General features: G+C 43.1%; 1 protein-coding gene across 1 annotated transcript; it reads left to right on the forward strand.

Moving 5' to 3' along the window:
• Nucleotides 1–2,894: 2,894 nt before the first annotated feature.
• Nucleotides 2,895–11,147, forward strand: LACC1 (laccase domain containing 1). Its single transcript, XM_015811084.1, has 5 exons — nt 2,895–3,616; nt 5,079–5,260; nt 6,479–6,644; nt 8,846–9,071; nt 10,962–11,147. The coding sequence occupies exons 1-5, from the start codon at nt 3,034–3,036 to the stop codon at nt 11,134–11,136; spliced, it is 1,332 nt and encodes a 443-aa protein (XP_015666570.1). The 5' UTR covers nt 2,895–3,033; the 3' UTR covers nt 11,137–11,147.
• Nucleotides 11,148–11,569: the final 422 nt, after the last annotated feature.

An 11,569-nucleotide genomic window follows, 5' to 3' on the forward strand; every position in this document is an offset into this window, starting at 1 on the left:
GGAGGAGGAGGAGGAGGAGGAGGAGGAGGAGGAGGAGGGAAAAAAAGACTGTGGGGTCCTTGGTGCTCTCTGCACTTGGGGGTTTTCTTGCAGACGTTTCATGACCCAACTAGGGAACATCATCAGTGCTAGAAGGGAGGGGGTGTGCAGAGAGGAGGAGGAAGAGGAGGAGGAGAACTGTGGGGTCCTTGATCTTCTCTGTGGTTTTCTTGCAGACGTTTTCAGGACCCAGCTAGGTAACATCATCAGTGCTAGAGGAGGATGTGATTTGCAGAGAGGAGAAGGAAGAGGAGTGTGGGGTTCTGGGTGCTCTCTGAGCTGAGTGTTCTTGCAGACGTTTCAGGACCCAGCTAGGTAACATCATCCGTGCGCAACGTCTGCAAGGACAGAACCAAGTTCAGAAAGCGCCAGGGCCCCTCCTGTCTTGAATGGCATGCAAAGGCTGCTTGAGTTGCAAGAGCGGGCTCTTAAGGAGGAAGTGGACGAAGGCGGAAACTTGAATCTGTCAGCTTTTCACGAGATCCTTTGTTTTTCTGGCTGCAAAATCAGCAATTCCTCTGAATTCAGCTGACCGAGATAGAGACACAAACACGAACACACAAATGGCTGACAGGATCTTTTTCTTCTCCGTTCAGGCCAGTGTGTTGTGCTGGTCATTGAGTGAAAATAAAGAATGACAGAATAACAAAGTTGGAAGGGACCTTAGAGAACATCTAGTCCAGTCCCCTGCTATACCATTTCAGACAAATGGCTGTCCAGCATCTTCTTAAAAACCTCCAGTGTTGGAGCATTCACCGCTTCTGGAGGCAGGTTGTTCCACTGGTTAGTTGTTCTCACTGTCAGGAAGTTTCTCCTTAGTTCTAGGTTGCTTCTCTCCTTGATGAGTTTCCATCCGTTGCTTCTTGTCCTGCCTTCTGGTGCTTTGGAAGATAGGTTGAGCCCCCTTTTCTTTGGGGCAGCCCCTCAAATATTGGAATGCTGCTATCACGTCACCCCTAGTCAATAATAATAATAATAATAATAATAATAATAATAATAAAGTTGGAAGGGACCTTGGAGGTCATCTAGTCCAACCCCCTGCTCAGGCAGGAAACCCTATACCATTTCAGACAAATGGCTGTCCAGTCTCTTCTTAAAGGCTTCCAGTGTTGGAGCATTCACTGCTTCTGGAGGCAAGTCGTTCCACTGGTTAATTGTCCTCACTGTTAGGAAGTTTCTCCTTGATTCCAGGTTGCTTCTCTCCTTGATTAGTTTCCATCCGTTGTTTCTTGTCCTGCTTCAGGTGCTTTGGAGAATAGCTTGACTCCCTCTTCTTTGGGGCAGCCCCTGAGATATTGGAAGACTGCTATCATGTCCCCCCTCGTCCTTCTCTTCATTAAACTAAACTTTTTTTCACTAGACCAGCCATCCCCAACTCCTGCAGCCCTTCTTCGTAGGTTTTAGTCTCCAGGCCTTTAATCATCTTTGTTGCTCTTTTCTGCACTCTTTTCAAAGTCTCAACATCTTTTTTGTAACATGGTGACCAAAACTGGATGCTGTGTTCCAGGTGTGGACTTCAGAGCTGTTAGATTTTAGCTCCCATCATCCCCATCAGGATAGTCAGCTAACGGCTACGTTGTAGGGGTGAGGAGTGTCATCACTTAATATATCCAAGTTGCACCATTTTTCAAAAGTCTGGAATCCAAGCAATAGTAACCAGTGCAATCACCCCTTCTAATTCCGCCATATTTCCATGCACGCGTTTTATCTAACTTTCACTTCTTATCAAACAGGTTTTGCATATTACTTACGCATTGTAAACTTGGGGCGTGTGTGCGTGCATACATGTGAGTCATTCCTCAAATTGCCTTCCTCAAAATAATTGTTGGTCTAGTGTAAAATCTTTAAACCAAGAGTTACTTCTTCAGAGAAGTGCTTCTCTGTGGTTTCTACCACGGTTTTCGGCAACTGTGAGTAAACGAGCTTGAATCTCAGGGTTTGAATTTTGCATTAAGATATTTTTTTTGTTTGCATGCAGAAGTAATGGGTGGAAGGACATTAAAGAGAGATCCAATCTGGAACAATAACCAATTGGGGACATAAGCCAAGGACTGCCTGTATATCACCTGTATGTGGGTTTTTTTTTTCTTTTACAGTTTTGTTTTGCCAGATCATTTAGTGGTTTCCATTTAGAAAATGACCCTTGATTGTGTTTGCTTCTCCGCTTTGATCACGATTGCCCTCTTCTTTTGTTCTAGCAAAAGGCCAAATTCAGCTTTTCACCTTTCATTTTTCTCTCTCTCCAAAGGTTGACCTTTCACTGCTTTCTGAAATATACAACCTTGGTCCATAGTTTCGAAAGAAAGAAAGAAAGAAAGAAAGAAAGAAAGAAAGAAAGAAAGAAAGAAAGAAAGAAAGAAAGAAAGAAAGAAAGAAAGAAAGAAAAGATAGATAGATAATAGATAGATAGATAGATAGATAGATAGATAGATAGATAGATAGATAGATAGATAAAGAAAGAAGAAAAAGATAGAAAGAAAGAAAGAAAAGAAAAAGAGAAAGCAAGAAAGAAAGAAAAGAAAAAGAGAAAGCAAGAAAGAAAGAAAAAGAAAGAAGATATAGATAGATAGATAGATAGATAGATAGATAGATAGATAGATAGAGAAAGAAAAAGAGAAAGAAAAAGAAAGAAAAGAAAAAGAGATAGATAGATAGATAGAGAAAGAAAGAAAGAAGAAAAAGATAGAAAGAGAAAGAAAAGAAAAAGAGAGAGAGAGAAAGCAAGAAAGAGAAAGAAAGAAAGAAAGAAAGAAAGAAAGAAAGAAAGAAAGAAAGAAAGAAAGAAAGAAAGAAAAAGAAAGAAAGCCTGAAAAAGGAGAAATCTGAAAGAGGTTCACGGGAATTAAAAATAATAATAACAGTGTTATACGTTGAAGCTGCTTCCCAAAGGAAAAGTCAAGAGCAAAACCAAGAAAAGAAACAACTACAACTCAAGCAAGGCTTTCTAAAATAAAAGGGCTGCCCTTTATTTAAAAAATAAACCACAACAAAAGGATGGCTGGTCCCTCTGCATCTGGGCCACCCATTCCGAAGACGGCCATCTTGATTGATCTGTGGCACTTAGGGCCAGACGTTTCCACTTCAGAGTTCACTATATTAGTATTCGATATAGCCAAAGTCATGCCTAAGAAAGGTCTCAAAGAGTCCAAGGGGTATTTCATGTGCTGCCGGACCTCCGACTGTGAAAAGAATGATAAGGACCTTGAGGCAACCTTAAAAAAGGTAGGGGACGTGGCGGCTGCCGAAACGTATGTTGAGGCCTTATACACCATGAAGCAGAAGCTGGACGAAAAGGGTGAGGAAAAGATCGTCCTCCTGTTGTCCGGACAGAGAAAATCCTTAGTGAGGAAGCATATTGACCAGCTCTTCACCGGATTTTATCAGTTTGAGTTGATAGAGCTTCCCCTGAGCGTCAAAGAACAGCGCTTGAAGAAGTCCTTGGAATCACGGAGCAAAATCCGACCGCGCTTAGATCCCGAGGCGGAGAGGATGATCCCGAAGGAAATAAACCAGTTTTTGGAACGCCTTCCCAGCTTGAAAGGAAACCTCACGATCCTCAAATCTTCACTGATCCCAGGTAACCTGGGAAATATTTATTTATTCAGTATTCCCGCCTTTATGATTCGGACGAATAACTCAAAGCACCCAAGGTAGCACGTTATTTACGACAGACAGTCGCAGCGTCCTGGGGTCCCCGGGATCCCCTTTTACGACTTTCGCTTAACGGCTTTGTCTAGCCAACTTGACAACCTCAGTGATTCATTTAGCAACTGTAGGAAGAAAGGTCGTAAAACGGGACCGAGCTCGCTTAACCATTATCTTGCTGAGTAACGGGAAAGGTTGATTCTCAGTTGCGTCCCTAAGTCAAGGACTAGTGTATTAACTTTTAGCGTTGTCGTCGTTTTTAAAATAGCTTTTGATATAGGAACAAAAATGAAACGCAGGAAGCAAATAAGAAAAACAAACCAGATAAGCACAAATGAACAGAGGTAAAAAGAAAAAAAAAAAGAACGTAACAGAAAATAAATAAATATTGAAATAGATGTATGTGAAACCGCAACAAAAAAAAAATCCATTCTTAACCTGCCAGATCATCTAAATTGTGAGAAATATTGATCGGATTTTCCACAGCATGGATAATAAGTAAGCTGGTTCATTTGTAGAAAGTGAGCATCTGACTTCAATTCACAGTTCCAAATCAGATGCTTTCAGTAAACTTTTTAGCTCGCAGTAAATCCAAAAGTCTTCGGGCTTGCATAGATTCCAAATATTCTATATAGTTGTGTTTAATTCGGTGATGCATTCGTGTCTTTAGGCCAAATATCTCTTCACAAAAGCAGATTGATAATTTAATATTAATTAATATTACTGTAGACAACTGGATATTAATCCGTAGTAAACCAAAAGGGTGCCATGGTAGAACAAGCCCAAATAATACTGATTTCCTCAGAAATATTAGATTTCTAACATTCAAAGGTTTAAAAATACATTCCTTACTAAATATCCTTGGAGGGTAGGTTTTTTTTTGTTGTTGTTTAACTAAGTGCACTGTAAGATCACAGAACACAAATTTAACATTATTTAAAACGTTAAAGGCTGTTAATTTGCTAGTTTCGTGTGGTTTCCTGCTACTATCTATATAATCCTTTCTAAATAATATTAAACAGTATTAAATGTAGATTTGGGAGCTTTCAATACTTGTCTAGTAATATCGGTAATTTAGGAATTTCGGATGTTGCTATTGTGTCAGGTCCCGTTTTATTTTAAGCAGCGTGTGAAAAAAGTAAGTAAGAAAACGAGCCCAAAGACATCGTGAATAAACTGTTTTTTAATATCTTTTGTAACCCTTCAGAAAATAATAAGTTCTGAATAAACAAGAGAGCAATTTTTGAACTGGAGTCTGTTTGCTGGAATTTTTTAACCAGATTGAGGTTTTTTGTTTTTTTTAAAATGCATCTTAAAAACATAAGGAAAGTTATGCTTACGCTCTGAATATAAGTGCTTTTTTTTTTCCTTTTGTGTTTTAAAACTTTTTTTAGAACATGTTTTCCTGCATGGATTCACAACAAGAACAGGAGGCATCTCGTATGTACCAACGATGAGCTCTTTAAATCTCTTTAGCAGTTCTAAACGGCGGGATCCACCGGCCGTGGTTAAAGAAAACCTTCGAAGATTGTCCCAGGCTGCTGGATTCAACCCGGATATGTATCACAGCATGAAGGTGAGACTCGGAGTAGCTAAGAAGATTTCTTCTTGGGTTGAACTGTGGGGTCCTTGGTGCTCTCTGAGCTGGGTGGTTTTCTTGCAGACGTTTCATGACCCAACTAGGTAACCTCTTCAATGCTAGAAGGGAGGGGGGATTGTGGAGAGGAGGAGGAGGAGGAGGAGGAGGAGGAGGAGGAGGAGGAGGAGGAGGAGGAAGAGAAGTGTGAGGTCCTTGGTGCTCTCTGAGCTGGGTGGTTTTCTTGCAGACGTTTCATTACCCACCGAGGGAATATCATCAGCGCTAGAAACAAGTGCATATAAACAGACAGTAAACCCCACTCTCTTCTAGCGCTGATGATGTTACTTAATTGGGTCATGAAACGTCTGCAAGGAAACAAACAGAGAAAGCACCCAGATGTTCACAATTCCCCTCAACCGGTTTACTGTGATTTAAATTGCCCGAATGATGGAATGACTCTGGGGTTATTGGTCTAGGAGAGGGGTAGGCAACCTTGGCTGTTTTATGACTCGTGGACTTCAACTCCCAGAATTCCTGAGCCAGCATGGCTCAGCTTGGAAACCTTTCCCTTTCCCCTCAGCATGGCTGGCTCAGGAATTCTGGGAGTTGAAGTCCACCAGTCATGAGGGGGCCATAGTTCCCCCATTCTGGCCCAGGAATTCTGGGAGTTGAAGTCCACCAGTCATGAGGGGGCCATAGTTCCCCCATGCTGGCTCAGGAATTCTGGGAGTTGAAGTCCACCAGTCATAAAAGAGCCAAGGTTGCCTACCCCTGGCCTAAACCTAGGCCGCTTTATGATTCGTGGACTTCAACTCCCAGAATTCCTGAGCCAGCATGGGGGAACTATGGCCCCTTCATGACTGGTGGACTTCAACTCCCAGAATTCCTCAGCCAGCATGGAGGAACTATGGCCCCTTCATGACTCGAGGACTTCAACTCCCAGAATTCCTCAGCCAGCATGGGGGAACGATGGCCCCCTCATGACTTGTGGACTTCAACTCCCAGAATTCCTGAGCCAGCATGGCTCAGCTTGGAAACCTCTCCCTTTCCCTTCAGCATGGCTGGCTCAGGAATTCTGGGAGTTGAAGTCCACCAGTCATCAAAGAGCCCAGGTTGCCTACCCCTGGTTTAGGAAGTCCTAAAGGAAACGGATGGAGCCAAAGAAGGGTCCTAATCCAGTTTTTCACGCGGCCCTACTTGTTCGTTTGTGAGCAGGTCAACCACGCCAATGACGTCTGGGTGATGGGAAGACCCCAACCCAAGAGCTACGACGGAATCGTAACTGACCAAAGAGGAGTGACCGTCGCAGCCCCCGGAGCAGACTGCATTCCTCTTCTGTTTGCTGACCCGGTCAGAAAAGTTTGTGGAGCTGCCCATTCAGGTAACCCAACACCTGTGGCTTTGTAGAGGTCAAAGGTTGCATGCCTGGTCCAGCTTTCCATATCTATCCAATTCAAGCAGGCTGCGAGTCTCCTCCGTCCTTGAGGCACAATTCTGCGTCGTGCATCTTTGCCACAGTGTACAAGGAGTCCTCCAGTTACATCCACAAGGGAGCCCGGATTTTTTTTTTTTTTTTTTTTGTGGCTAAGGAAAATATTTGTTAACTGAGTTTGTCCCATTTTACGGCTTTTCTGTGCCCCCGGTTGTTAGCGAATCATTGCATATTTTTTTTTCAGTTAGTAACACGGTTGTTTAGTGAATCTGGATTCCCCATTGACTTTGCTGGTTAGGAGGTTGCAAAAGGGGACACTGCAACAGTCACAAGTACATGTCAGTTGCCAAGCCTCTGAATTTCAAACAGGATACAGCAACAGTCGTAAGTGTGAAAAACGGCCCTACGTCGCTTTGTTCAGAGCTGTTGTAAGTTTGAACGGCCACTAAATGCCGTTGTAAGTTTGAACGGTCACTAAATGAAGTCTTGTAGGTCAAAGGTTACCTGTATTTGTTTCAGTCAGCTATTTGCTGGATTGAAGTCACCCTTTCTCAGATCCGAAGGTGCTTTTTTCCAACTGGACTTTCTCGAGTTTTGTTTTGTTTTTTTCTTTGAAAGTTTCTGAAAAACTTCCTTCAGAACCGAAGAAGCTTCTTGGATGAAAAGCGAAACATCTTCAAAGGGGAAAAAAAACACAAGAAAGTCCAGTTGCCTTTTGGAAAAAAGCACCTTTGGGGCAACTGTGAGAACGGAGGACGGAGAATTCCCGTACGACAGTGGTTCTCAACCTTTTTAATGCCGCGACCCCAACTGGTCGTAAGTCGAGGACTAAACCGGTCGTAAGTTGAGGACTAAACCGGTCGTAAGTTGAGGACTAAACCAGTCGTAAGTCGAGGACTACCCAACCGGTCGTAAGTCGAGGACTTTCCCTGCCCGAGAGCGCCGCGCATGCGTGGTTCCGCCCCCTGCGCCGGCCGAGGCGTAGCTGGCAAGCGGCAGAGACGGAGCAGGCCGACCACCAGCTGGCCCAGCCCAAGGGGGGTAAGGTACCCGCCGGAAAAGGGGGAAAAAATGGCGGACAAAAAAAATGGCAGACAAAAAAAATGGCGGACAGCCTTGCTTGGCGACCCCCGTGAAATGGTCGACCCGCAGGTTGAGAATCACTGCCATACGACATCCTTTCTCAGACATTACGCGGTTTGCCGCAAAAGAAGGATTTGAAAATCCTGCAGGCTGGACGACAGCCCAAACGTGAAGTCCTCTCCATTTTGTAGCCAGGTTTCATCGCTGTCTTAAAAATAATTGTGAGAAATTGTTAGGCAGAATGGAAGAAGGAGGAGGAGGAGGGGGAGGAGAAGAAGAAGAAGAAGAAGAAGAAGGAGGAGGAGGAGGAGGAGGAGGAGGAGGAGGAGGAGGAGGAGGAGGAGGAGAAAAAGAAGATTTGAAGAAGTGAAAATAAACACGTCAGCAATGTGTATAGACTGCTTGCTTGCTCCTTCCGGGCTCTGCTGACTTCAGGTGATTGTGGCTTGCCAAAAAATGTTGACTTGCACAAGGAAGATTGTGCTGCCCTCTGCGTCTTTTGTTGCCAGGGTGCCAAGATTGATTACTGACCCCTGCAGCGTTTTTTTTGCCACTACTTCCTCGTTCTTTGTCTTGGGGAAGTCAGGGGATGGTGAGCACGTTCTGTTCTCTGGATTTGGAAAGGCTGAGTCACCTTGAGCAGTTTAAAAGAGTTCACTGGAAAGGGGCTAGAATAGAAGCACAACAGTTGTCGTCGGGTTTTTTTTTCTGTCTACCTGGGGGCACACAGGAAAGCACCTGGGGGATTCCGAGGGATCCCGTTCTGGTTGCTTTGTTTTTCTTTAAAAACAAATTGATCTTGCTTGCCGAAAAGTGGCGATGAAGGTTGCAAATGGAGATCGTATGATCCTGGGACATAGCCACGGTCACAAATATAGGCCGTGAATTTTAGACAAGAGAGTTTTGATCACGTGACCGTGGGAGCCCTACAACAGTTGTAACTGCAGAGACTACCCTTGCACATTCCCACAGGGTGCAGTGTAGGATTTGCAGAGTCATTTTTGCGTATTCTTGCATTTAAATCCCTAAACGCCCAAGTTGCCTTATTATTTTGGTCTGTGTTTCAGGCTGGCAAGGCACCCTGCTCGGGGTTTCTATGGCTGTAGTTACTGCTATGGTAACGGAATACGGTTGTAAGGTAAAGGATATCCTCGTAGTTCTTGGACCGTCTGTTGGGCCCTGTTGCTTTACGTTACCCAAGGAATCGGCAAGAGACTTTTACAAGATTGATCCGACCTGCGTGAGATGTTTTGAGTCACCCAATCCGTACGTCGATATCCGGAGAGCAACACGGTAAGCTTGGCCTTGAGGACCCTTTAGAATAATGGAATAACAGAGTTGGGAGGGACCTTGGAGGTCTTCTAGTCCAACCCCCTGCTCAGGCAGGAAACCCTGTACCATTTCGGAGAAATGGCTGTCCAGTCTCTTCTTGAAGACTTCCAGAGTTGGAGCATTCACCACTTCTGGTGGCCAGCTGTTCCACTGGTTAATTGTTCTCACTGTCAGGAAGTTTCTCCTTAGTTCCAGGTTGCTTCTCTCCTTGAATTAGTTTCCACCCGTTGCTTCTTGTCCTGCCTTCAGGCGCTTTGGAGAATAGCTTGACTACCTCTTCTTTGGGGCAGCCCCTGAGATACTGGAAGGCTGCTATCCTGTCCCCCCTCGTCCTTCTCTTCATTAAACTAGACCTAATAATAATAATAATAAAGTTGGAAGGGACCTTGGAGGTCATCAAGTCCAATCCCCTGCTCAGACAGGAAACCCTATACCATTTCAGACAAATGGCTGTCCAGTCTCTTCTTAGAAACTTCCAGTGTTGGAGCATTCACCGCTTCTGGAGGCAGGTAGTTCCACTGGTTAATTGTTCTCCCTGTCAGGAAGTTTCTCCTTAGTTCCAGGTTGCTTCTCTCCTTGATCAGTTTCTATCCGTTGCTTCTTGTCCTGCCTTCGGGTGCTTTGAAGAATAGGTTGCCCCCTTCCTCTCTGTGACAGCCCCTTAAACATTGGAAGATTGCTGTCCTATAAAATAACATTAATTACATTAATTAATACCTGAATCCTCCATGCCCCTGTTTATGATTTTTACCTATTTTTTTTAATATGCAAGTCGCCTTATTCTGCTGTTAATATAACTTTAGAAAGCTGAGATGTTAGGAATTGGGAACTTCTGATAAGCTTGATCACTTTGAAGGTTCTAAATATCAAAGATATTTATATACCAAATATACAGGTATAGTATAGGGGGTACCTTGCTCAATAGTAGTAACTGTGAGAGGGATCTCAAGAGTCCTAGTGGACAATCCCTTAAATAGGAGCCAGCCGTGTGCTGCAGCTGCCAAAAAAGCCAACACAGTGCTGGGCTGCATTAACAGAGGGATAGACTCAAGATCAGGTGAAGTGTTAATACCACTTTACAAGGCCTTGGTAAGGCCACACTTGGAATACTGCATCCAGTTTTGGTCACCACGATGTAAAAAAGATGCTGAGACTCTAGAAAGAGTGCAGAGAAGAGCAACAAAGATGATCAGGGGACTGGAGGCTAAAGCATATATGGAACGGTTGCTGGAATTGGGTATGTCTAGTTTAACGAAGAGAAGGACGAGGGGGGACAGGATAGCAGTCTTCCAATATCTCAGGGGCTGCCCCAAAGAAGAGGGAGTCAAGCTATTCTCCAAAGCGCCTGAAGGCAGGACAAGAAGCAACGGATGGAAACTAACCAAGGAGAGAAGCAACCTAGAACTAAGGAGAAACTTCCTGACAGTTAAAACAATTAATCAGTGGAACAACCTGCCTCCAGAAGCGGTGAATGCTCCAACACTGGAAGTTTTTAAGAAGAGACTGGACAACCATTTGTCCAAAATGGTGTAGGGTTTCCTGCCCGGGCAGGGGTTTGGACTCGATGACCTCCAAGGTCCCTTCCAACTATTATTATTATTATTATTATTATTATTATTATTATTATTATTATTATTATTATTATTATTATTATTATTATTATTATTATTATTATTATAGATAAACACAATAAAGTTTTCCAACAACAATTCTTGCTGGAAATGTTGATCATCCCCTTTCCCCGGTTGGGAAATGACTAGTTGCTATTTCATAGTAATTTTTTTTCGTTTTTTTGCGATGATTTAATAACTACAACATAACATTGTCTCTTTTTGTCTTCCCTCGCAACAGACTTCTCCTAGAAGCTGGAGGGGTCCTACCGGTGAACATTCAGGACGACTCCATCACAGACCCAGAACAAAACATTACTCTTTGTACATCGTGTTATCCCGACAAGTTCTTCTCGCACGTTCGAGATGGAGAAAATTTTGGGACCCAGATTGGCTTCATATCTATTCAAAGCTAAAAACTATATCCTAAACCGTGAGAACTATTTTTTTTTTATTGAAAATTTTATAAAGGTTTTACGATATAATTCCCCCCCTCCCCAGAACCCACCCTTCCCCTCCNCCCTCCCCCCCCCCACTTCCCAGAGCCAATCGCAGGGTTAACAATACAGTAATCATACTCTATCTAACATTAATCAACTATTAGATTAACAAATCTGTAACGTCCTTTAACTCTCTTTTAAACAAATGTACTAATATCAAACACAATCATTATAACACCATATTAATAATTATAAATAAAAATAAGTAACCTATTATAACATATAAACTACATTAATACTCTAAAATTTACTCAAAAACCAAGTGAAATTTTTTAGTCCCATATTTACTCTCAATATAATCTATCCATCTTCTCCAAACCGAAATATATCTTTCTTGTGAATAATCCTT

The sequence above is a fragment of the Protobothrops mucrosquamatus genome, unplaced genomic scaffold (assembly GCF_001527695.2).
Source record: "Protobothrops mucrosquamatus isolate PMUCROS unplaced genomic scaffold, P.Mucros_1.0 scaffold28, whole genome shotgun sequence".
Taxonomy (NCBI): Eukaryota; Metazoa; Chordata; class Lepidosauria; order Squamata; family Viperidae; genus Protobothrops; species Protobothrops mucrosquamatus.

What these genes read in the sequence shown, in the direction of transcription:
- LACC1 (XM_015811084.1), top strand. Translation starts at nt 3,034, where the DNA reads ATGGCTGGTCCCTCTGCATCTGGGCCACCCATTCCGAAGACGGCCATC. An exon ending in CAAATCTTCACTGATCCCAG is followed by an intron (nt 3,617 to 5,078) that starts GTAACCTGGGAA and finishes AACTTTTTTTAG; the next exon opens with AACATGTTTTCCTGCATGGA. An exon ending in ATATGTATCACAGCATGAAG is followed by an intron (nt 5,261 to 6,478) that starts GTGAGACTCGGA and finishes GTTTGTGAGCAG; the next exon opens with GTCAACCACGCCAATGACGT.